The 26,380-nt window shown below is 52.6% G+C and overlaps 1 protein-coding gene across 2 annotated transcripts; it reads left to right on the forward strand.

The window, feature by feature from the left end:
* The first annotated feature begins 209 nt into the window (after positions 1 to 209).
* Positions 210 to 26,300, forward strand: TRPV3 (transient receptor potential cation channel subfamily V member 3). Of its 2 annotated transcripts, none has more exons than XM_060081235.1 (17): positions 210 to 328; positions 4,945 to 5,049; positions 5,227 to 5,313; positions 6,242 to 6,396; positions 7,178 to 7,354; positions 9,825 to 9,965; positions 12,094 to 12,374; positions 14,481 to 14,657; positions 15,595 to 15,753; positions 16,479 to 16,580; positions 17,625 to 17,698; positions 19,685 to 19,850; positions 21,246 to 21,312; positions 23,038 to 23,312; positions 24,346 to 24,458; positions 25,873 to 25,952; positions 26,203 to 26,300. In XM_060081235.1, exons 1-17 carry the CDS (start codon positions 210 to 212, stop codon positions 26,298 to 26,300), a joined length of 2,376 nt encoding a protein of 791 aa, XP_059937218.1. The 2 variants fall into 2 exon arrangements, with proteins under 2 accessions (XP_059937218.1, XP_059937219.1); XM_060081236.1 differs by having other exon boundaries at positions 26,206 to 26,300.
* The last annotated feature ends 80 nt before the right edge of the window (positions 26,301 to 26,380 follow it).

Raw genomic sequence — 26,380 nt, forward strand, 5'->3', positions numbered from 1 at the left:
ACCCATAGGAGCAGGGGTGCTGAAGCAGGGAGCAGGGGAAGCTGTGGGGACAGTCTCCCTGTCCCTGAGAAAGGGTGGTGGCCTGGGAAGGCAGAGTGAGCTCCCCATCCCGGGGGGTATGAGCAGGAGCCATGTGGTGTTACATGGGGGTCTGAAGCTCCTTTCTGTCCCTTCAGCCTGAGCATCTGTGCTGTGGTTGTGTTCCAGCCATGGATGCCCACCCGAAGGAGATGGTGCCTCTCGTGGGCAGAATAGCCACTATCCCCAGTGGGAACGCTGCCATCCCGCAGGAGAAGAGGCCGGCAGAGATCACCCCCACCAAGAAGAGGTAGGACCGGCAGGTTCAGGCTTGGGTGCTGCGCTGTGAGGGGCACAGGAGGAGCCTGGCACCCACCTTCAGGGACCCCTTGCCTGGGGCGGACCTGAGAATCTCAGTCTCATCTGGGGTGGCCTGGTGCCCAGCCAGGTATAATGGGGGGTGTAGGGGGCGCAGCACTGCATACTCTGGGGCTGAGCTCGGGAGGTTAGTATGACTGGAATAATCAAGGGAGGCCTCCCTGGGGGCCCAGGGGCACCAAGGCAGAAACATTCAGAAAGGCTCCTGGGGGAGGTGGGGAGTTGCTGGAGCCATCCTTGAGATAAGGAGCAGAAAGGTGGGTGGAAATTCCAGGTAGCAGGGAGCCCCCTACAGCATACATTTTTCAAGTCCACTGGGGGCTTTCATATCCACTGGGTGCTTAGCCAGGTAATTCAGGCTCTCCAACCCTGCCTGTGTAAGGGGGACACCAGCCACGGCACCAGCCCATAGAGTAACAGTAAATTGCAATCGTGCCAACAACGTGCTCGGCACGGCGCATGTTGGCGCTGATAGTGTTTTGTTACCTTGAACTTTGTTGGCGTCGTCATTGTCACGCCCCAGGGCCCCTGGGAACTGCATAGGCTGGGACGGTTATGACCACTTCGCAGTTGAGGACACGGAGGTGGCGGGAGCAGAGAAAGTACTTCTCCGGGGTCACAGCTGGCCCCTGAGCTGCCCCCACTGCAGTCCCCGCCTGAGCCGATTCGGTGGCCCTCAAGCCTGAATGCCCCTCCTTCAACCCCGCGGCGCTTCCCGTGGACCCGGGTGGGTCGCCGGGTCTAGGTTGGCCCATTTGCCCTGTCTCTTCGGCCCCTGTCCCAGGGCCCTCCTTGGGCCGAGGTGACACTGGTGCTTTCCCTTCTCTCTCTTTTTTTTTTTTTTTTTTTTTTTTGCGGTATGTGGGCCTCTCACTGTTGTGGCCTCTCCCCTTGCGGAGCACAGGCTCCGGACGCGCAGGCTCAGCGGCCACGGCTCACGGGCCCAGCCGCTCCGCGGCATGTGGGATCCTCCCGGACCGGGGCACGAACCCGTGTCCCCTGCGTTGGCAGGCGGACTCCCAACCACTGCGCCACCAGGGAAGCGCCCCCTCCCCCCACCACTTGATTTGAGTAGTAATTGCTGAGGCCTTTTGTGCACGAGGCAGGGGGCTGGGCCCAGGCTGGGAAAGAACACCTGCCCCTGTTCACAGTCTGGATGGTGAGGGGGCCCCAGGGAGAATGTGGGGAGTGGCCTGGAGAGAGCGTGAACTCGGCGGGGCCAGGCCTGAGGAGGGGCAGGTCGTTCTGATCCTGTGGGCATGTCGTTGAGGGGCTGCTGTTACAGTGGATGGTGGCAGGTGGACAGGAAGGGAGAGCGCAGAGGCTTGGGGCAGGAACCCGTGAGGAATCCCATGCGACTAAAGTGCCGGGTGGGTGAGGGTGTCTTTGGGGGGATAAGTCCCACCGGGGCTGGGTCTTGGCAGTCAGTTAAGGACATTGGACAATTGGGGGTAGTGGGGAGCCATGGAGGGATTTTGTGTGAGAGGGAGGGCATGGCAAGATTTGCATTTTAGAAAGGATACTCTGGGTGACCTGTGTGGGTGATGGATTGGAGGGGAGTCTGTTGCGACTACTGCCCAGGTGATAGGTGGTGAGCCTGGTGGTGAGGGATGGAGAAGCAGGCACAGATCAGAGAAGTACTAGGATCGTGGAGTCTGCCAGATCAACTCTGGGACGGGAGGGAGAAGGGGGGCCGAGAGACATCCCCTCTTCCGGTGGGGGGACCTGGAGGGGTGATGGGGCCACCTCTGACATGAGCACTTCAGAGGAGCAGGAACAAGTTCAGGTGTGACATGTGGGCTGAGAGGTGCCAAAGGCTCATTCAGGTGGAAGCTCCATCCCGGAGCGCAGGAGAGAAAACTGGGTGGATGTGGAGATCAGACAGGCGTCGCGGGCCCATGTGGGAAGCCTGGGTCTGGGAGGGCTTGTCTGGGTAGGAGCAGAGATATCTTGGATCTAAGCCACCAACACCTCCCTCCTGCTTCCTTTCCCCCTTCCCTCCCCTCTCACTTTCCCCGAGAAGGACTGAGGACAGAGTTGCAGGAAAATCCCAGATTCTTCCTGCAGTCGGGCTGCCCTTCTGAGCCCATCCTGGTTCATGAACTTACTTCCAGGGTCAGCTCTGCCAATGGCCCCCGCCCACCTAAGGGCCTGGTGTGAGGTGTGACCTTTGTCTCATGAATCGGTGGTCCCTTCTCCTTCCCAAGGCTCTTTGAGGGACCTCATGTGCCTACTTCTCCCCAGACCCCAAAGGTTTGGGCAACTCCCTCAGAACGGAGTATAGGACTCGGGTTTAGAAAGAAAAAGAAAAGAAAATATATGTCAGAAGGCAGTTCTGACCACTAAGGAAATATGTACTAATGGGGGAATTGAAGGCACCAAGAAATCTAGATTGGGGAGAAATTTTTGGACCTCGAGCTTTTTCTGAAGCATCATGCCCCTCCCTGTGAGTGGCTGCTATGGTTACCTCCCCCTGGGCGTCACATTGCCCAGGGACGCAGACACAGGCCATGAAGGCTGCAGAGGCACTGGCCTTGAAGCTCAGAGCACTTGGGCTTTTCTTTGGACAAAGTAGGAGAGATAAGCTCCTCCCCAGGCCTGAGTCTACCTGGGGATAGTTCTCTGCCTCCAAAGGAATAGAAATGCAGGAGGAATCGTACAGAGCTGTCTGTCTGCGCATTTGAGTTAACAACACCTAGGTGGTGGTGCCTTTCTGGCTGGGTCAAAGTAGGAATAAACAAACAGCACCTGCTGCAAGTCAGGAGCCAGGATGTCACCTGGCCAAGACCTTGCTGTCTGCTCATGCTGGTGGATGAGATATGGCACATGCAGTGGCAAGTAGGGCAGGCATGGGACAGGCCCTCGTGGTCTAGCAGCTCCCTGTCCCAGGAGTTAGGTCCTTACGTACAGCTGGGTCCTTTCCAGCTCAGCTCTCACCATCCACCTTCCCAGCCACTGAAGTCCTCCTTCCTCAGTCACAGCCCTCATCTTCCTGTTGAGGGGTGCAACCTCCCAACCTTTACAGTTTAAGGGAGGATGCATCCCTCAACAGGAAGGATGGATGGATGGATGGATGGATGGATGACTGTCTGAGGAATGAATACGTGGGTGGGTAGATAGGTGGATAGATGGAGAGACCAATAGACAGTCATCCATCCATCCATCCTTCCAACCATCCATCATCTACCTATCTATTCATCCATCCACTCATCTGTCCAACCAGCCATTCTTTTTTCCACTCATTTATCTTTCACCTATCCATCCTTACACTCATCCATTGTTAGGTCTTCTGAGTGTCACGACAAATGTTGGGTTCTAGAGAATTAGGACGATGCAATTGTAGTTTCTGCTGTTGAAGAACTTACAGCCAAAGGACAGTGTGTTATTGCCTAGAGCAGCGATCCCCAACATTTTTGCCACCAGGGACTGTTTTTGTGGAAGACACTTTTTCCAAGGACCGGGGGGAGGATGGTTTCGGGATGATTCAAGCGCATTACATTTATTGTGCACTTTATTTCTATTATTATTACATCAGCTACACCTCAGATCATCGGGCATTAGATCCCAGGGGTTTGGGACCCCTGGTCTAGAGCCAGAAACGCAATGGCCTCACTGTGCTATAATCTGGTCTGATCCTTGGGGCCAGTTCTTACTAACCCGCTGGAACAAGAGCTTTGTGAGGGGAGGAATTTTTGTTTACTTGTTTACCACTGTATCCGCAGCTTCTAGAATAGTGCTTGGCATATTGTACATGCTCAGTAAATATTTGTTGAGTAAATGCACTACTGAACCCAGATAAGTAGGGTGGGATGGAGGTCAGGGCAGGAGCTGGACCAATTGTCCTGGGGAAACACCTGCAGGTGTGGGAGTTGGGCTGTGCCTGGAGATAGTCAGCAAATCTCAACCAGGATGTTTTGCTAGCAGATGTGTTTGTTAGTCGCTGGGTCAGAGCTGCCATAGTGGTGTGGTGACAACTTTGGGGTGGCAGTTCTGGGGTACTGCAGGGGTGCAGGGAAAGGTGATCTCACAAGATGACCTCTGATGCCCATTTCAGCTGGACAGTCCCTAAGTAGACGGTACTGGAGCAGCACTGGCTCCAGAGTCCAGGTCTTAAGGATCATCTAGCCCAACCGTTTTCCATCCGGGTGAGGACACTTGGTCCAGAGAAGGCCAGTGACCTCCTGGGGTCACACAAGAGGAGAGGCAGAGGCAGAGGCAGACTAGAACCCAGGCCTCGGGCTACCAGCTAGGGGTTTGCTCCTCCCTTTGTCTTCTCTTTTGGAAGAATGATTTGATTTTAGGTCAAGTCAGAAGGTTCCTCTTGATAGGCAGGAGACAGGCAGGTGGGGGGGCCAAGGTGTCCGTGAGCCTTGCCCTCACGCCATGTACGCCCCATTTCTGGACTAGCTCTGAGCCTTCCAGGCTTGCCTGGGCCTGACTGAGAGTGAGCACTCCGTGAGGAGGGCACCCTCGACAGTGGGGTTGCAGGAGCCACGGGTGGACAGGCCCTGTCCCAGCTCTAATGGCCTTGCTCGGGTGTCTCCCCAGTGCACACTTCTTCCTGGAGATAGAAGGGTTCGAGCCCAGCCCCACTGTCGCCAAGACCTCTCCCCTCATCTTCTCCAAGCCCATGGACTCCAACATCCGGCAGTGGTGAGTACTGCGACCCGCCAGCCCGCCAGCCCCCCACCCCTGCCCTGGCCGAGCCCTCAGCTCTCGCGGGCGGGCAGTGACTCGCCCTGGGCCACACAGCCAGGCCTGTTTGTGGCATACTACCATTGTCCATTTAAAAACTTGTCCCTCTCTCTGTCCTCCCCATTCCCCCACCAACCTCCCCGGCAGCTGTGATGACATGGACTCCCCACAATCTCCTCAGGATGTCGTGACAGAGACCCCATTGAATCCCAACAGTCCCAGGTGAGCCTGGCCCTTCCCCTCCTCCCACCGTGCCCACCAGGCAGGTGCCAGAGGGACAGGCAACAGGACCCTGCAGGAAAGAGAAAGAGGCTGCCAATCCTGGGGCGCAAATGTCTGGGCCCATAGCTATGGCATGTAGGTCATTTTGGGGGAGAAGGGAGTATTACATTTTATAAAAGTAATACCCATTCATTATAAAACATTCGGACAACAGTGTGCAGCAGGATGAGAACTTAATGCAATGCCATATACATAAATTAAAAGTACATGCATGTAGGGGACTTCCCTGGCGGTCCAGTGGTTAAGACTTTGCCTCCCAATACAGGGGTGCTGGTTCCATCCTCGGTAGGGAGCTAAGATCCCACACGCCTCGCAGCCAAAAAACCAAAACATAAAACAGAAGGAATGTTGTAACAAATTCAATAAAGACTTAAAAAAAACCATACATGCATGTAGCCATCAAATATCAATGTGCCTTTTGCAAGAACACATACAAACAAAAGGATACACATCACGCATTACCATGGCTGCCTATTTGGAGTGTAGGGGTGGGGAGAGAGATATGAAAAATATTCAAACAACACAAAATATGAAAGTGAAATTTCCCTTCCTCTGATCTCATTCTTTCGAGGTAATCAGGATGAACAGTTAGGCATGTATCTTTCCTGATCATTACTATGTGGATCCAAAGATACAGTTTGATAAAATGTGCTTGCATTTGGATTAGAAGCGGAGCAGCACAGGGCAACATGAATCCCAGCACCTCCGCCCACCCCCCAGCACTAAAGGAGGGGATTTCAGGCACTGTGACAGGCATGTGCAGACGGTGGGGGATGGCGCCGAGCCCCCTGTAGGCACAGCGGCTTTGGAGGGGTAACAGGAGACAGTGGTGCATGTGTGGTGAGTTGGAAACATTTTCTGGCCTCAGTGCAAACCTGGCCAAGCAAAAGCAGAGGCACAAAAAGAAGCGGCTGAAGAAGCGCATCTTTGTGGCTGTGTCGGAGGGCTGCGTGGGACAGCTGCTGGAGCTGCTGATGGAGCTGCAGGAGCTTTGTGAGCAGCGCAACAGCCTGGATGTGCCTGGTCAGTGGCTGGCCCTGGCAGAGGGTGCAGGGCTGGGGGTCCTGCTTGGCTCCTGCTGTCCACCTACCCACTGCCCTCCCACCTCGCCCTCCAGCCCTAACTGCTGGGCTGGCAACTTCGAACCTGATTCTGAGGGCAATGGGGAGCCACGGAAGGGCTTAGACAGGTGACGGTGGAGGATGGGGGTAAAGCTGGAGAAGGCCGCTGTTCAGGCAGAGTTGGGACTCCAGCGGCCGGGCCGAGGAAGGGGGAACAGCCCTTCTGGGAGAGGCACTGGCAGGACTCTAGGACGTGAGGAGTGAGTCCAGGGTGGTGCCATTTGGACTTGGGAGACTTGGTGGCTGGTGGGGCCTGAGCTGTCTTGGGGACTAGGAGAGTAGCAAGTTAAATGGAAGCGGGTGAAGTCTATTTGTAGGAAACTAGGGTGTGGGGTGGTGGCCTGGAGATTTCTGAGCTGGACACTGGGAAGCCAGGCCATGGGTGGGATTGTCCCCCTACCAGGGAGACGGTGCAGAAGGCAAAGAGCAAAAGGTCTCTGATAAGGCTCTGGGCAGCTCACCGAGGGGGAGGAGCCAGCAAGGAGGCGGGAGGAGGAAGAGCTGGACAGGGCAGAGGGGAGCGGGGAGCTCAGGGCAGGGAGCTCCGTGGAGAGCCTGCGGCAGGTTCTTGAGGTCTGCGGCTGCAGCCGCCACACCCCGGCCTCCCTTCCTCCGGGCCCGGAGGGCCAAGGGCAGCCGGGGCCCCCCTGTGCAGCGGCTCCATCCTGCGACCCTGCCTGCAGACTTCCTCATGCGCAAGCTGACGGCCTTGGACATGGGGAAGACCTGCCTGATGAAGGCCTTGTTAAACATCAACCCCAGCACCAAGGAGATCGTGAGGATCCTGCTCGCCTTCGCTGAGGAAAACAACATCCTAGACAGGTTCATCAACGCCAAATACACGGAGGAGGCCTACGAAGGTACCCGCCTGCGGGAGGGGCTGTGCAGACAGCGATTTCTGGCGGTGGTGGGGCACAGGCACTGCTGTCGTGGAAACCCAAAGCACTTAGTGTGGTGCCCGGCACCTTCCTTCATTCTGCAAACGATCTTGACCGCTGGCTGTGTGCCAGGCAGTGTTTTTGGCCCCAGAACACAGGAGTGAACAAGACAGATGAAGGCTGCTCTTCTAAATAAGGCAATTTAAAAATTGATGAAAAGAAAATTACAAAAAAAAAAAAAGATAATGTCATCAGAAGTAATTGGGGACGGGCAACTTCAGTGTGGATGGTCAGAGAGGTGGCCTTTGACCCGAAGCCAGCACGATGAGAAGGATCCAGAACAAAGCAAGGGCGAAAGTCTGAGATGGGACTGAGCTTGACAGGGCTGAGTGATGGCAGGAAGGCTGGAGAGCTGGGCAGGGCCAACACATTAGTAACTATTAGTATCGCCATTATCCTCCTCATTATTAACGGCCCCATTTGGGACTCAGTTTTTTTTTTTTTGCGGTATGCGGGCCTCTCACTGTTGTGGCCTCCCCCGTTGCGGAGCACAGGCTCCGGACGCGCAGGCTCCGGACGCACAGGCTCAGCGGCCATGGCTCACGGGCCCAGCCGCTCCGCGGCATATGGGATCCTCCCAGACCGGGGCACGAACCCGTATCCCCTGCATCGGCAGGCGGACTCTCAACCACTTGCGCCACCAGGGAGGCCCGGGACTCAGTTTTGTGGCTTCTCTCTTAGGTGGACTGGAGAGACGGCAGGGAGACCAAACTCAGGATAGCGTTTCCCTGCTCAGGAAGTCTGTTGTGAATAACCAGTAAGGTGTGTCTTTGAGTTTTTGGAGTCAGTAAACATCCCACTAGGATCTTAGGACATGCTTGTGTCAAAAATGATTGGCCCAAGAATAACTGGATGCCATCTTATTGATACGCTGAGGGTGATAAACCTCTCAGCTTTTTGCAGGTGGGAGTCTGGCTTGGGCCCTTAACTTTTCTCGTGGGAGAAAGTAATTTTATTTGTACTTATTTATTACCATTATGATTATTTGTTTTTGCCAGTCTGGTGGGTGAAAAGTATGAACTCATTAGGTTCAAATTTTCATCCTCCCAATTACCAGCGATTCCAAACATCTTTCATGTCCTGTATTGTCTGTGTGTATTTTCTTCTCTGTGAGGTGCTTGTTAAGAATAGTTTCTCAGTTTTCTTTTAGGTTGTTTGTCTTTTTATTGATTTGTAGGAGGTCTTAATCCCTTATGGACTTTTAAGAGCACGTTGCCTCTTTTATACGTCTCAGATATTTCCCCCAGCCTACCACTTGTCTTTGAACTTTCTTTAAGATGTCTTTTGAAATACAGAAATTTAAAATTTTTATGGAAGCAAATATGTCAGTTCTTTCTTTATGGCTTCAGGATGTTGGATTTTACTTAAGAGGGTTTTCTCTCCAAAAAGGCTAGTTATTAACACTTTTCCAATTTTAAAAAATGCTTAGTTCTTTGATCCACCAGGACTTTGTTTTTATGTATGGCATGTTGGCAGCTCTTTGGAAAATGCTGTTCCTGGAGTAATGTTCTGAGACACCCGGCCCCCGCACCCCCAGCCTTCGGGTCCCTTCTGTCTGGAGGTTCTGTAGGCTCCACCAACCCTGTCTGTGTCCCTCCCCCACCCCCTCCGTGCTGCTTCTCCCCTGTTCTGTTTCTCAGTCACCAGAGTATCATCCACCCAGCACCCAGGCCAGATGCCTGGACCTTACCCGAGACAGCCCTTCTCCCTCATCCCCAACAGACCATCCTGAGGACTCTTTCTCCCAAGGATCTTTGGGTCCATTGGATGGACAGCTCCTCACAAGTCTGGGCTCCTTCTAACTCATCCTCCAATTTTGCAGCCAGAGTGCTTTGAAAATACACACGTACAAAACCCAAAACTCTGATCATGTCACTTCCCTGCTTCAATGCCTCCTGTGCCTTCCCATACCCTTTGGGATAAAGTTCTAACCTCTTAACCTGGCTTATGAGGCCTTGAGCCAGCCCCATCCAGCCTGGCTAAACTTATCCGGTCCCAGTTTAGAGGCCACTCTGGGAGGCCCCCCTCAGGCTGTGTTAAGAGCTCCTCTGGATATCACAGACCCTGCACCTCCCCGTATCATAACGCTCAATTCGCAGGGAGACTGTGAGCTTCCTGAGGACAAGCATCAAAACGGCATCCCATGTCCTGCTGTGTCCGCATTGCCTGGCTGTGGGGCACAGAGCAGTTGCTCCACGAATAATCCTTGCTTCCACGCAAAAATGAGTGAAGCAAAGATTGAAGCTGGGCGACACAGACCAGGCAGGCAGCTAGTATTTCTCCACGGTTCAGTGGAGGGTACAGAGGCCAGAGAGGGGAACAGGCCAAAGAGGGTGTGTCACCCCCGGTCCCAGCCGCTGAGCGCAACCGCCCACCCCTGTCCTGTCCGCAGGGCAGACGGCACTGAACATCGCCATCGAGCGGCGGCAGGGAGACATCGCCGCGTTGCTCATCGAGGCAGGCGCCGACGTCAACGCCCACGCCAAGGGCGTCTTCTTCAACCCCAAGTACCAGCACGAAGGCTTCTACTTCGGTGGGTGCCGCCGCCCCGGGTTGGGGTCCGGGGGCGAGAGGAGCGGAGGGCGAGGCGGGGCTTCTGCCCGTAGAAACGCTAGCAGGCAGGGGAGACCCCACTGCCAATCTCCGCTGGCTCAGTTGTGTCCGAGGCCCTGGAGGACACAGCAGGGACCAGGGTGGCGGCAGGGACAGATCCACCTGAACAGGACCGCCAGGCTGGAGACCGGCACTTGGGAGGATGGGGAGCCTGCATTCAGGGAGTGTCACCTGGTGGTGTTAGAGGACACGCAGACATTCACCTGAGCAGCCCCCGGTAGGGAGCATAGACCTGGGAGGGAGAGCAAGGAGAGAGCCCTAGTTTACAAGGAGCAGACAGGTTCTGAGACGGGAAATGACTTGCCCCAGTGTAGTAAGGAACGGATGTAGGCATGCTGCCTGCCAGCTCTGGCCTCTCTCCCCTGTGTACAGTGCCTCTCAGGGCTGCAAACAGGAGTCAAAAGTAAGAGGACAAAAGTTCCCTGACTGACACTTTAGGGGGTCCAAAAGCAATCGGTGTTAGGCCATCCCGGGTGAAAAAACATTTTTTTTAATGTGTAATTTAGATACAGTGAAGTTCACCCATTTTAATGTACACTTCTGTTCATTTCCACAAATGCGTACAGTTGTATAACCATCCCTGTGATCAGGACAGGGGACAAACAGCTCCATCACACCAAAAAATTGCCTGGTACAACTTTGTAGTTAACTCCTCCTCCTTGCCCAGGCCCTGACTGATGGCCACTGACCTGTGTTCTCTTCTGGATGGTTTTTCAGTCAGCAGGACTAGATGGGTCTGGGTGGCCTTGAGGACAGGGTCTTGTCCAGTCAGACCTGGCTGGGAAACATTGGTTGGGTGGGATGAAGAGAGGTGACAGGATGGAGATTGGGGGGGAAGCAGCAGGGGACCTGGTGTCCAGCCCTGGTTCTGTCCCCGGTTTGCTGTGTGACCAAGTGCGAGTCACTTGCCTTCTCTTTTCTCAACTAACATTGATTGTTTACTATATATACCAGGCATCGTTCTAGGTATTTGAAATATATCTGTGAACAAAACCAAGATCTCTACCCTCATGGAACTTGCATTCTAGATGGGAGAGAGACCATCAATAATGGATATAACAAATAAGAATGTTATGTAATATGTTAGAAAATAACAAGTGCTATTGAAAAATAAAAAGTAAAGCAGGGGGGACTTTCCTGGTGGTGCAGTGGTTAAGAATCTGCCTGCCAATAAAGGGGACACGGGTTCAATCCCTGGTCTGGGAAGATCCCACATGCCATGGAGCAACTAAGCCTGTGTGCCACAACTACTAAGCCTGCGCTCTAGAGCCCGCGAGCCACAACTGCTGAGCCCGTGTGCCACAACTACTGAAGCCCGCGCGCCTAGAGCCCATGCTCCGCAACAAGAGAAGCCACCGCAATGAGAAGCTCACGCACGGCAATGAAGAGTAGCCCTGGTTCACGGCAACTAGAGAAAGCCCGTGCGTGGCAACGAAGACCCAAAGCAGCCAAAAATAAAATAAATAAAATTAAAACATAAATAAGTTAAAAAAAAAAAACGACAGCTTAAAAAAAAGTAGTAAAGCAGGCGAAGGAGATCAGGAATTCTGGGACAGGAAGGAGCTGGGTTTCAATTTTAAAAGGGCAGTTAGGGTGAATGATTCATTGAAAAGGTGACACATTAGAGCAAAGACTCACAGGTGGTGAGGTAGGGAGTGATGCAGGTATCTAAGGAACAGCACTACTGGAAGAGGGAACAGCCCATGCAAAGGAAGAAGGCCATTGTGGCTGGAGGGGAGTGAGTGAGGGGGAGAGGAGGAGATGATGTCAGAAGATGTAGGGCCTTGTAGGCTGTCACTGGAATTTGAGCTTTTGTTCTCGGTGAGGTGAGCCTTATGTATTAATAGGATCAGTCTGGCTTCTGTGTTGAGGATAGTGTTGGAGGGCCAGGGTAGTAGCAGGGAGACCGGTTAGGAGTTTGTTGCAATGATCCACCTTCAGTCTCCCACTCCTGCTGAGATGGGCAGGATAAGCCCCATTCCTAGAACTTGGGGAATCACCACTCTGGTCCAGGAGAGAACCGAGCCCCTGTGCTCCCCCTCCCCCAGGCGAGACACCCCTGGCCCTGGCAGCCTGCACCAACCAACCCGAGATCGTGCAGCTGCTGATGGACAACGAGCAGACGGACATCACCTCGCAGGACTCACGGGGAAACAATATCCTCCATGCTCTGGTGACGGTGGCTGAGGACTTCAAGACGCAGAATGACTTTGTCAAGCACATGTACGACATGATCCTGCTGAAGAGTGGCAACTGGGAGCTGGAGACCGTGCGCAACAATGACGGCCTCACGCCGCTGCAGCTGGCCGCCAAGATGGGCAAGGCTGAGGTGGGTGAGGCCTGGGGGCAGGCGGGAGGGCGCGAGGCCCGCTCCCCAGGGGCCCTTCTGAGTGGCCAACTGCACGGACCACAGACAGGCAGCACGTGGGCGCACCCTCTGGACTTCAGACCCTAACATTCTGTGTTTCTGTCTCCTGCCCTGGGACCCCCTTGCCGGGGCCAGAGTGGAGGAGTCTTAAGGCTGCGGTGACTCCTGCTTTGTGGCCGAGGATTCCTGCGTGGTGAGGGCACCCAAGCGGAGGCTGAGTGTCTGACCCTGGGGGCCTTCAGCCTCTTATGAGGACGGGAGTCCCCGAATGTCTGCTCTGGATCCAGAGCCAGTTGGCTGCTGCTCCCTGACACTGGAGAGACCCCAGCCTGTCTGTCAGGTTGAAACATTGAGCCAAGTCCCCAGCAGAGTATGTGGCTGCTCGTGGCTCTTTGTGCCCTTGTGATGTGGCCGAGGAACTCAAGTTCACTGGGAGCTTGGTGAAGACTCAGCTGGGGTGGGCTCCCATCTCTATCTGTGGTGGGAGCCACGGCTTGGTCTGGTTTCAAGGTCGGGACTCATCATGGCAAAACTGCCCCTGAGCGTCCACATCTTGAGCCCTGGGAGGGGACCATGGCTACTGGGAGGCTGCAGGAGGGCACTGGGTAGGGTGGGGACTGTGGAGCCATCACAGCTGTGCCAACCTCAGGGCAACTGATGAGGGAGGTGGTGCCCCGAGGGCCTTGGGTCCCGTCCCAGTGCTCAGGGCTGGTGCCCACAAGGGACCTTTTCATTCTCTTGTGGGAGGAGGAAGGGATGCAGAACAGCTTTGACAGAGGAGGAATTGTGTGCCTGCCTCCCCCATCTCCTGCCCACCCCAAGGACACAGCTTCCTGGGGGCTTTGAGGAGAGTCAGACTGTGGTCACAAGTCAGAACTTTCTCCAAGGACCACTGTGCCATGTGTTTGTCCCTGGGGAGGGCCCAGGGATGAAGCTTCCTGCATGGAGCATGGCCCCCTGACCCCTGGTTCCCTAGAGGATAATGTGTCCCTCCACCCACACCCACCACCTCTTGCCAGTCTTGGGAAGTTGCCTGCACCCTTCCTGGCCCCTTCTCTCCTTCATTCAGTGTTCTTTGGAAACTTTTCCGGATGCTGCCCAAGTTGGCCACTATGCTGGGAGCAGAGGGTGCAGTCATACTTGAGACACAGACCATGTCCTCGGGCTCTTGTAGCCTGGGGCGCAGAAAGGGGAGACCTGCCTTATCCCTAGGAGCTCCCTGCCTGGGCTGTAGAGACTAGGCTCCCGTGCGAGATGAGATGGGAACCCCACTAGGTCACATGAGATCAGGGCTCTGACACTGTCCTCCCCATTAGGACCCTCCTCCTGGGCCTTGGGTTGGTGCCCCAGGAAGTTCTGCCCCCATCTTATTGTACCCAGGGCTCGCTTTCGGGAACTAGTGAGCTCTCCATCTTGCCTGCACTTTGGAACCACCCAGGAAGCTTTACAAGATGCAGATTCCTGAGTCCCACCTCCAGAGATTTGGATTGAGTTAGTCAGTGGTGTGGGAATTCTAAATGTTCCCCAGTGACCCTAACATGTAGCAGAGAGCAAGCTCGCTGACCTAGAGAGTGGGTCCCACGGGCCTCTCTGAAAGGCTGGTGTCATGCATCACCCCCTGACTGGCCTGAGCAGTGAGCCTCAACTGGCAGGGTCTTGACAGAGGGTGGGATGGGGAGGCTGGAGAAACTTCCAGCTGTTTCTCAAGTCCAGGCCAAACAAATTATTTCTCGAAATTGTCAGTTCCTGGATTCTTCCCGGAACAGACTCCCCAGCTGGTGCAAGGATTTGTGAGCTGATCGTGCAGCCCTCTGAAGCGTGCAAAAGGCCTTCACGCCTCTTGTCTCTGTTATTCACAATGCCTGGTGTGACGGGAAGGTCAGCGAGCTTTGCGCCCATCCCACAGATAAAGCGGGGGCCGGGGGTCACAGTGACAGGCACTCGGCCCGACTCAATCCATCCCTGGTGGGAGCCTCTTCCCAGGCCCTGTCTGCCTGGGGCAGGCCCAGCCGTCTTCGCCCCGAGCCCCGTCCAGCGGCTGATGGTTGTGACTCTTCCTGTCCCCAGATCCTGAAGTACATCCTCAGCCGTGAGATCAAGGAGAAGCGGCTCCGGAGCCTGTCCAGGAAGTTCACCGACTGGGCCTACGGGCCAGTGTCATCCTCGCTCTACGACCTCACCAATGTGGACACCATAACCGACAACTCGGTGCTGAAAATCATCGTCTACAACCCCAACATCGATGTGGGTCTCCTGGGTGGGCTGGGGAAGGTCAGAGGGTAGCAGGCTGGGCCCCAGACCAGGGAGGCCCTGGGAAGACCCCTTGCTACTAGCCAGACATGTCTGCAGCCCCAATTCCTTAGCCTTAGTGGGTGGGGCCTGGGGTGGGTGCTGGGGCCACCTGTTCCCAGCTGACCTTGTGGTGGGGGTCTCCTGGCCCCATAATCCTGGGCAGGGTTGGGGGGGTGTAGACCTTCTCCATCTTGTTTCCCCCCAACTCCTTCTATTGGTTCCATATGGTCAGACTTAGAATCCCCTCTTCCCCCAAACCTGGCCCCAAATAAGGGTCAGGGAGTACACAGTTTGAGCAATCAGGGAGGCCTTTCTGGAGGAGGCATAGCTGGGAAGTCAGTGAGGCTGAAAGAGGAAAGAGAAGATCAGCAGTGGGAAGTTTTTGGCTCTTGGAGGAAAGTGAGGCAACACATCTTTCACATTTTACCAAGAGTTGTGCTTCCCAGAGCCTGCCTTGCCCGGGATCTCCCTGGCCCTCACAGCAGCCTGACTGGTAGGGCAGGGATTGAGATCAGTTTTTCTGATGAGGAGGCTGAGGCCCAGAGAGGGTCAGGGGTTTTCCTAGGGTCACACAGTGAAGGAGGGCCCAGGAGGGGCCAGACCCCAGTCGTGGCCCTGGCCTCCCTTCTAGCCCTCCCTCTCTACCGTGCCTCAGATCCTCTTGGCAAAAGCACCAAGCTCCGTGTTGTTCAGTTGCTGTCTGGGTGCGCTGGAATGGAGCCTCAGGAGCTAGTAACTACCTCTCCCAACATTTCCAGCCAAACCAGTTCATTGCCCCCTTCTGCCAGGAGCAGTGCTGACTCAGAGCTTCCTCTGAAATGAGGGCCCTCCGAAAATGGTCCCTTCCTCTCTCTCATCTCCATGGTGACTGGTGCCGTTCTACCCCCAGAACCGGCACGAGATGCTGACCCTGGAGCCCCTGCACACGCTGCTGCATATGAAGTGGAAGAAGTTTGCCAAGTACATGTTCTTCCTGTCCTTCTGCTCCTATTTCTTCTACAACATCACCCTGACCGTCATCTCTTACTACCACCCCCGGGGGGAGGAGGTAAGTGGGCCCCTTGAAGTGCGGGATGGGTTGGTCAGCACTGCAGGACCCTGGAGCCGCCCTATGTGCATATGGGGAAACTGAGGCCCAGAGAGGCCAAGAGATGTGCGTGGGGTCCCCCAGTTTTCATGCTTCAACAGTGTCTTGGACACTGAATACGTCGCCAGCGCCTGGTTCAGCTCAACCCCAGGTGCTCAGCCCCAGGCTGACCCCTGCTGGGGAGGGCTGCAGAATTAGGAGCCCCAGGCCCTGCCCAGGCTCCGTGTCTAAATCTGGAGCTGGTTGGGTGTTTTTGCTGTGAGGGCCATGGGAGGAAATGGGAGGAGGTGGAAGTCACTTGGAGAAGCATTCCCAGCACTCTGGGTCTCGGTTCCCCATCCATTACACGAGGCACGGAGTCTTGGCTTTAACTGTGTTATGAGGCCCTGTGAGTGTCTGGATACAGATGGAACAGATAAATGCCAAGAGGTGTGAGGGGGTTGTTAGCATGGATTGGATCTTGCTTCTCACCGCAGAATTCTGGGTTTGCACTCCGGGCGGGGGAGGCAGGGGCTGGGGGCTGCAGTTCCTTTTTGGCCCTGTACAGAGATCTGGCTTCGTGCTGGCCTCTGGCCCAGCTTGAGGGTTGGGCACGTGTATGTGCATGGTCCCCACGGAGGTGGCGCTACCCCTGCCTTCCTCACTCCCCATCCTACACCCATCCATTCCTCTCCCTTCCTCCCCAGGCCCTGCCATACACCTCGTCCATCACATACAAGATTGGGTGGCTGCAGCTCTTAGGAAGGATGTTTGTACTCATCTGGGCCATGTGCATTTCTGTGAAAGAGGTGAGTAGGTCACCAAGCCCTCCTGGACTGCTCTGTGAGGCAGGCAGGGTGACAGCAAGCTCTGCTACTACTGCTGGTAGACTTTGGGGAGGCATTTCCTTTTTAACCTTTAGATTTACATAAACAAGCAAGCTTATCCTACCTACTTTATCTGTCCATTCCTCCATCCATCTGTCCATCTATCTGCCAGCTATCTACACTCCCAGCCACTCAGTGTCCCATCTTCCCTGCCTCTCCATCCACCCATCCAATCACCTGCCCTCTCTCATCAACCCAGCCACTCATTCATCCATTTAAACACCCACTCATCCTTACCCACTGTCCTTCCGTCCTTCATCCAACCGTCTTTCCATCTGTGTGCCAGTCGATCTACCCATTCATCCATCCAGCCGATGAATCAGCAGGTATATTCTGAACACCTTCCATGTGGGGCTCTGGAGGAGATGATAGGGATGGAGGGAACCTGCCCTCTTTGAGTTCATAGTCTGGTAGGGATTTCAGATGGACACAAATAGCTAGACTTTAACATAGACTGTGAAAAGACCTGATGTTGGGCTCAGACCCGTGCTCAGAAGAAGAGAGATGACTTTTATTGGTGGGGGTGGGGGAGGGGGGCCAGGAAGCCTTGAAGGCAGAGATGGCACTTACTCTGGTAGGGGAGGGTTGGCATGAGGACACTGGGGAGAAGGTATTACAGGACAGGTGTGGGGCACAGCATGAACAAAGGCTCAGAGGCTGGAAAGCTAGGCCATATTTGGGGAATGGCAGGTAACTGTATGGTTGTGCTGCTTTGTGGGTTCTGGGGTGATTACGGGGGTGAGAGTAAGAGATGTGAGAAGATCGGGGGAGCATCCACTCTTACCCTGGGCTTGCTACTGTCCCCCAGGCACAAGTCCCCTTCCGTATCCCTCACCTGGGCTCTGGCTGGGCCTTCACATACTTCCCTATTGCTGAGGCTCAGTCCTGGGGAAACGCCCCCCTTCCCCAGAGCCTCCAGCGAGGGGCACGAAGAGGGGGCAGCTTTTCTTTCCTTTCCGCCCTCAGGGCATCGCGATCTTCCTGCTGAGACCCTCAGATCTGCAGTCCATCCTCTCGGATGCCTGGTTTCACATTGTCTTGTAAGTAGGTCTGTCCCTTTGGTCTTCACCTCACAGGCAAGCCTAAAGTCCTGTATGATGGCTGCTGTGTCCCTCAGCAATAGCCACCCTACCGTGTCACCCTGTCCCTGTCATTTTGCCAAGTCACATGGCCAGGGGCCTCCCCTCTCCTTTCTGGTAAGAGAGGCACATAGATGCCCATGGAGAGGACCACAAAACGCTAGGACAGTACCCACCATCCGGTTGCAGGGATAGCTGACTGCACCCTGCCACAGAGCCCTGGGCGGCAGCCGCCACAGAGCCCTGGGCGGCTGCCAGCACAGAGAAGGCGTGTTTATTTTTTATGAAGGGACATTCTAGGCCAGTTCCTCCTGGCTGTCGTTTTGGACCCTGGCAGGTCAGGGCTGGAAGGTACTTGAGAAATCATAGAGTCTCATCTTTAGGCATGAAAACCGAGGCTCAGAGCAGGGAAGTGAGTCACGTAGAGTCAGGCGGAGCTTCAGTCATGAAGCTCAAGCCAGCCCAGTTTCCCAGTCAGCCTCATCCCAAGCTTGTGCAGGGTTGACTACTGTAGGCTCTAGCCAGAAAGCTCAGCTCAGCAGCCTCTCTGGATGAGGTCATGTGCAGAGGATTACGTAATCCCTCTCTCTAAATAAAAGGAGGATTATGTAACCCCTGTCATGTGCAGAGGATTACGTAACCCCTGTCTCTAAATAAATAATGGAAAAGGATCTGCAGCTTGAGATGAAGAAAGTTAGGCTCCATGGCTCTGTAGACCCCACCAAAGGCCCTCTTCTGAGCATTTGGGAGGCTGGCTCTATAAGACCTTGAATCTTGGCCTGATGTTTCCAAATACCTATTAACAGCTTTATTAAGTATGTACCTGCCTTCCAGAAGCATGAGCTAAGTTCTTCATCTCTTTGGGCAGGTGGGGCCCCCTGATACTGCAGTGAATGAATAGGCCAGGTGCAGCACTGCCCAGGGTGCAAGTCACATATGAGTCTGTCACCTTGGAGAAACTGTGACGATTCCAGAGAAAAATCCATTTGTACAGCCACTGGCTTTGGCACAGACAGAAGGCACCAGTGCCATGTCCGGTTCTTCTGCTTCTTCGTTGTTTACTTAGTGTAGAGGAACGTGTAAACATGCTTCCTCACTTCAGTGCCAAATGCCCTGCTCACCCAAACGTTTGCTTTTCACTGCACAAGAAAATCAAAGTTGCCTGTGTCCTAACTTTAACTAGTTAGATATTTTGTAATCGTGGAGACTACCTGATGTTATAAGCAAGAGAGGGTTTCTATCCAGATGTCTGCATAACTGATGGTGTTACACACTGTTTAGGAGTAGATTTTGATCTTGTATGTTTGGTCCATATTGTACTTTAAACATTCCAAATTGTGGTATAATACACGTAACACAAAAGTTAAACCATCTTAACCATTTTAAGGGTACAGTTCAGTACTCTTAAGTATATTCACATTGTTGCACAATCTCCTTTTAGCAAACCTATTATATAGCATGTATTGTAGTTTTTTAAAGGATTTCTCAAAATAGGTTATGGGGGGACTTGTGTTATGATTGACTTTTGAGTATAGATGTCAGCTTTTGTCATTTTGGTTAAAAATGCAATCATTCACCACATCCTCAGTCTACCCCGGTGTACCCCAACCTGTGTGGGGGTCAGAAATCACATGGGTGATTTAAAAAACATACAACCTCCTGGGCAGCACCCTGGACCTTCTGAACCAGAATCCCCTGGGCCCTGGGGATCTGTATCTTTAAAAAGTCCTTGTCAACTGCAACCAGCGCTGACTTGCATCTAGCAATGCAATCTGCAAGGCTGGATTTTAGACGTGGTCCAGCAGATCTGGGGCAGCCTTATCTGTCTCTTCAGCACCAGCCACCAGGGTAACCATTCAGGATTTAAGGGAGGTTGGAGGATTTGGACATCTTTGCCCTGATGCCAAGAAGTAAGTAAGGCCCTTGTCTCCTGTGTCTCCTGAACAGTTTTGTCCAAGCTGTGCTTGTGATACTGTCTGTCTTCTTGTACTTGTTTGCCTACAAAGAGTACCTCGCCTGCCTCGTGCTGGCCATGGCCCTGGGCTGGGCGAACATGCTCTACTACACGCGGGGATTCCAGTCCATGGGCATGTACAGCGTCATGATCCAGAAGGTGTGTTGGGGCTGCCGAGCGTCAGAGATGGGCAGGGAGGGCCTTCCGAGAAGGCCCATTTTTCAGATGGGGAAATTGAGGTCTGGAGAGGAAAAGAGACTTGCCCAAGAGACAGGCCACTGCTCTTTCTCCCAAATACCGTGGTCTCCCTTTGCCTTTGGTCAGGCTCTCTAGGAGATAAAATATGTATATATAATATGTTATATATATACACGTAGATATGTTTATTATATATGTTTACCATATAAAGGATGTGCAGCACACAAGTCACAAACAATAATAAAATATTCAGTGCCTTTTGTCGTAAATTCCACATGGCTAGTTGAGTCTCACTGAATAATTTGTTGATTTTGGTTGAACTCATATCTCTTTGCCAACCTGTGGTTGCAATTGACAAGTGAGTGTTGTGCCAGCATAAATGCTGATATTTTCCTCTGCTTTAAGGAGTAAGATGAAAGGGAAACAATGAAGACTTGTGTTGAAACTGCATTTGTTTGTCAGTGATGCTGAGCCATTTATCTGCTGAATTGGATAATACTTTTCAAATACTAGAAGAATATCTCATCAGCGTTTTTGTGCTATTCCCACTATAACAGCTACAGATAGGACACATTTTTAAAGTTTAATCTGCCTTAACATTTTGTCCATCGTTGTCTTAAGTCTAGATCTAGATGATCAACAATCTCTGATTTGTAGCTTTTACCAGTTTCCATGGTGTAAATATTCCCACCATGGCTGACTTCCAGCTACCAATGCGATGTCACTGAATACAGAATTGGGAAGGGATGCACAGTAATGCACCATTATATAGTGTTTCCACCATATGGTTACGAGAAATAAATAGCCTTAAAAGCCTAGATAATTAAAAAATGTAGTAAAGTCACTGGAAAGTGATGAGTTTTGAACATTTATTATCTTTGTTTCTAATGCAATTGATTTAGTTATAAGTTTACACAATTTAATTCTTAGTCATGGCTGTGTTTAACAACGAGCTCAGAAAGTTCATGAAAGTGAGACAATCAGCTCTTGTGAGCCGGTGCGAGCTCGGCCCAGCACACTGCGGCCCCCAGGAAGTGTGAGGATTCCAGATGTGAGTTTCTATGAGGAAAGGTGCTCATGTGCAGCCTGAATCAGCAGGGACAGAAACAGACTGTGTTCTAGGAGGGAGGAGGGCAGAGAGCAGGAACAGAAGAGAAGTCTTTCTGGAGGAGGTGGGCCCAGCGTTGAGCTGTGGAGACAGCAACAGGAGGACCTGGTGAGGGTCGCAGAAGAGTGGCCCGAGTGAGGGCATGGTTAGAGTGCGAACCCAGGAGAGGGTGGGAAGCAGGCAGGAAATCAATGTATATTGAATATGTGCTCAAACCTTACCCTTGAATTGCGTTTCTTTCTTTGTAGGTCATTTTGCACGATGTTCTGAAGTTCTTGTTTGTGTATATCGTGTTCTTACTTGGATTTGGAGTAGGTAATTGATTTATAAATAATAGTAACTCCCTCATCTGTAAAACACTTTATACAGATGTCAGCATGACAAAGCACACAGGAGCCTCAGCAACAATTATATCGGCCACCGGTGGAACACTCTCCGTGGTTAGCATTTCCCAACCATTATCTCTTTACTTCTCGTGACATCTTGACCAAGGGGGAGTCATTATCATCCTTGACCATAAGGGCACTGAGGCTTAGAGACTCCAGGGTTTGAACTGGTTGCTTTTATCCAACCACCCTGTGTGGTATGCCTCCCACCTTTACATCCATCATCACATGCGGCTCTCACAGCCTCAGGTAGGCTTGGCAGGTTTTCGGCCCCATTTTACAAATGGAGAAGCTAAAGTCTGCAGAACTGTGATTGATGGTCTTTGAAAAGTCGGAGTAGAGTAATGCATTGAGATAACCTCCTTTGGCCCCGCAATCACATTACTGTCATAGTTCGCTGCAGATATATCTGTGAGAGCCTCCGGTCTGCTGGGACCGGGGATGGGAAACCCCTCTTGAAAACCTCTCCATTTACACCTAGAGACTGTCATACAGAGTGGAGTAAGTCAGAAAGAGAAAAACAAATATCGTTTATTAACGCATATATGGGGAATCTGAAGAAATTGGTATAGATGATCTTATTTACAAAGCAGAAATAGAGACAGATGTAGAGAACAAATGTATGGATACCAAGGGGGAAAGGGGGGATGGGATGAATTGGGAGACTGGGATTGACATATATACATTATTGATACTATGTATAAAATAGATAACTAATGAGAACCTACTGTATAGCACAGGGAACTCTACTCAGTGCTCTGTGGTGACTTAAATGACAAGGAAATCCAGAAAAGAGGGGATGTGTGTATACATATAGCTGATTCACTTTGCTGTACAGTATAAACTAACACAATATTGTAAAGCAACTGTACTCCGATAAAAGAAAAAAAACCTCTCCATTTACAACAGAGGGAACAGCATAACCTGATTTTATTTCTAACTTCTGCATAAAGAGATATCATTTTATTTTCCCAAGCCAGTTTTTTTTCCCCCTAGTTATCATTGGCGTTTGAAGTTAGGCAGCTGTTCCCATCTGTCTGGTACCTTTTCTGGGTCACAGTTTGCTTATTTATTTGCTCCTTCACTTGTTTGTTTATTCATCCATCCATTTCCTCCCTGATTAATTTGATCATTCATTCATTCATCCATCCATCCATTCATTCAGTCATGAGCCACTGCTGTAGTGTGCTGGGAAGAAGAGAAGAAAGAGTCCCAGGCCTTGACCAGAGGTCTTGCCACAGAGCATTAGGAAGAGGCTCAGGACTTCCCAGTCTTGGGGGAGACAACCCAAGCTACAGGAAGTTGGGAGCTCAAAGCCTGGTTGAGGAGCCAGAGACACACAGATTATAGATTGTAATTATCGACTGTGCAAGCCCGTGGTAGATCAAGGGCTGAACGGTGGGGTAGAGAGAAGAGTTTGGGCTTTGTTAGGCAGAAGGGGCTTTCTGCCCTTTCTGTCAAGGCAGAGCACCAGCCCGATGAAGCTTCCAGAAGAGCTGAGGCTGGAGATGTAATTTAAATAGCCGGAGAGAAGGAGGCGGCAGACCTGCAGTCTGTGTGTGTGGGCACAGGTGTACATGCAGGCATGCACGAGCTGACTGGCTAACTAACCAGACAGAGAGGCTGCAGAGAACACCCTCTCATGTCTTCCCAGCCCTGGCCTCGCTGATCGAGAAGTGTTCCAAGGACAATGAGGACTGCAGCTCCTATGGCAGCTTCAGCGACACGGTGCTGGAACTCTTCAAGCTCACCATAGGCCTGGGTGACCTGAACATCCAGCAGAACTCCAAGTACCCCATCCTCTTCCTGTTCCTGCTCATCACCTATGTCACCCTCACCTTCGTCCTCCTCCTCAATATGCTCATTGCCCTGATGGGGGAGACTGTGGAGAACATCTCCAAGGAGAGTGAGCGCATCTGGCGCCTACAGGTGACCTTGGCAGAGTCTTTCTATGGGAGCCCTCGTGGGGACTCAGTTCAGCACATGGCACCAGTGGATCTGGGGTGGGGCCTGGAAATCTGCATAAGCTCCCTGTGCTTGGCCAGGTTTGAGGAAGCTAGGTTTCTGGGGTATAAGGTCTAGGGAGTGTGGCTGGACAATACCATGTGTGAGAGGAGCTCAGGCTTATGGGTGTGCTGTGCTCAGTCAATGGTGTGATATGTGGATGTTGAAGCGTGGCCTGAGGTTGCATTAAGAGGAGGGGGTATAGGACGATGTCCTTAGGTATAAGACAACAGAGGTGACAGTTCTGCTCTCCTCCAATACCCCTCACAGGCTATGGGCCTTACACACTGAGGACACTAACCCACAGGATGATCCAGAGGTAGTGGCCAGGCATGTTACACTTCTTACATAAATGGTGTAAGAAGAGCGTGACAGTGCCTTCAGATATCTGCAGAGCTACTTGTGAAAGGGGGAGCAGCTTCCTTCTGTGGTCCAAGAGGCAGAAGTGAGGTATATGGGGCAACAACAGGGAAAAAAGCTTTGATTTGACACAAGGAAGTTACTAATGATTAGGGTTTTCTTAATTGGATTGTTGCTAATATTCAGGAGAGATTGGACAAATTATTGCCAGGACAATTGCTGAGGGGACTCTACGCCTGCCATGGGGCTAGGACCGCATGATGTCCTCCTGGAACCTCCCTTCCTGGTGGGATCCTAGGATCCTAACATTTTCAGTGAGGCAGCTCTGTACTTCCAGAAGCATCGTTTGTGTGATGTTTAAAACAATTTGAACACCTTTCCCAAACTGACTGGGTGTTCATTTTTGAATTCTGTAGGTTAGCCAGATCCTCAGGATCTATGCATTAAGCATTCCATGCAGGTGGAGTGGGCTGTTTGGTGTGTGTGCATGTGTGTATATGTGTGTGTGTGCATGCGTGTGGGCACATCCACGCTCACACGGAGCCGTGCTCCTGGGCTGGCTCCTGAGAGATGCACTTAGGCTCGTTTATGTCCCCAGAGAGCCAGGATGACCTTGGAGCTCGAGAAAATGTTACCAGAATGGCTGAGGAGCAGATTCCAGATGGGAGAGCTGTGTAAAGTAGCAGAGCAAGATTTCCGACTGTGTTTGCGGTAACAAAGGGAGAAGGGCCCTTTGGTGAGGCTTTCTGGGTGGGTGAAGAGAGATGAGTTGGTGAACGTTAGCGAAATGATGCTGCCGTTTGCTTGCCAGACCACGGTCTGTTCTGCCTCCTCAGAAGATGGAATTTGCTCTTTCGGGGTCGCTGGCCCTGGGATAGACTTTCTAAGCCTCAGAAAGGAGAAGGAGGAGACTCTGCCCTTTTGGAGGTGCCTCCATGGCCTCCCCCTGCCCAGTGTCTGCCTTGGAAGAGATTTGCCAGCCTGGCACTCTTTGTCCTTCTGAGAGGCACATTCGGTCACAGGCAAATGGAAAGTGAGACAGCTACTTTTGACAGATGTCAAGCTTTTTGATTTTTAAAAAAGTACTTGCGGGCCTCCCTGGTGGCGCAGTGGTTGAGAGTCCGCCTGCCGATGCAGGGGGTGCGGGTTCGTGCCCCGGTCTGGGAGGATCCCATGTGCCGCGGAGCGGCTGGGCCCGTGAGCCATGGCCGATGGGCCTGCGCGTCCGGAGCCTGTGCTCCGCGGCGGGGGAGGCCACGGCAGTGAGAGGCCCGCATACCGCAAAAAAGAAAAAAAAAAAAAGTACTTGCACGTGCCCTGACCATCTGATGGGTCTACCTCTTCCGACCCCCTGTCTGACTGCCTGGCCCTGCAGACTACCTTCTTGGAGCATAATTGTACCTTGACCTACTTCTATGACTGAAACCCCTCCCCGCCCTGCTCTACCCCAGGAACCATCATCTCAACTATAATAGTTTCCCTAATAAATATGTCTAATTTTGACACCCTCACTCTAGAGATGTTCTGTGAATGTGAACTTCAGCCAAACTATCCTCTCCAGTTACAGTTCAGTACCTTAGACACTGCCCACTCTTTTGGGTTCTGAACCCTGACCTTCCTCTCTTTTTATAAAAAAATGTTTGGCCACACCCCGTAGCATGTGGGACCTTAGTTCTCCAACCGGGGATCAAACCCCTGCATTGGGAGGAGGAGTCTTAACCATTGGACTGCCAGGCAAGTCCCCTTACCATCTTCTCTTAGTGCAACCTTAACCCTAGCTGGACTTCACGCCCTCACATCTTCTCAGCCCGAGCCTGCCCCACTCTCCTTCCTTCCCTCCTTCTCCGTGGGCTGCCTCCCCGAGTCAGGCACAGCCCCTGCTGGCTGAAGATGCCCCCTTTACACCTCTCTGAGCTTCTGGGTCCCACACCCTGGGAGGAGACTGATCCTGGAGGCCTGGGAAAATGGGGATTTGGGCAGGTTTCAAGCCTTAACAACACTGATGTGACCACATAGGGCAGGAATGCTCCTGATCCCTGTGGAGGACTCCCCAAACGCTGTGCTACTTGTTTGCGTTTGATGAGGTGCACCTGGGGAGTAGTGAGAATGATTATCACACCCGCAGGATCAACGAGGTGAAGTGGACTGAATGGAAAACTCACGTCTCTTTCCTCAACGAAGATCCGGGGCCCGGGAGACGGACAGGTACCGCTGCTATCAGGAAGCGTGACACCCACTCCTTTCTGACCACGTGACCCCAGGCACACCAAGTCGGAGGGCCGTGATTTTCCCCATCTGTAAAATGGGAGGGTTGAATTAATTCCTTCCAGCTCTACCATTTTCTAACCTGAGTTAGAATAACTTCTAAGGCAGGTGGTGGACGGAGACCTGGAGGTACAACTTGCAGAATGCTGTTTCTGTAAAATATTTTTTTTTGTTTTTTGTTTTTTTAAAGCAGATTTCAACAAAATCCAAGATTCTTCCAGGAGCAACAGCAAAACTACCCTCAATGCATTTGACGAAATGGATGAAGTTCCAGAAACTTCCGTGTAGAAGCAGAACCCAGAGCTCGTGTGCATGTGGTCCGTCTGAGGCTGGAGGCTGGGTCCTGGACTTGGTGCTGCGGGCTTTGC

Source organism: Mesoplodon densirostris, chromosome 18 (genome assembly GCF_025265405.1).
Source record: "Mesoplodon densirostris isolate mMesDen1 chromosome 18, mMesDen1 primary haplotype, whole genome shotgun sequence".
In the NCBI taxonomy this organism is placed as follows: Eukaryota; Metazoa; Chordata; class Mammalia; order Artiodactyla; family Ziphiidae; genus Mesoplodon; species Mesoplodon densirostris.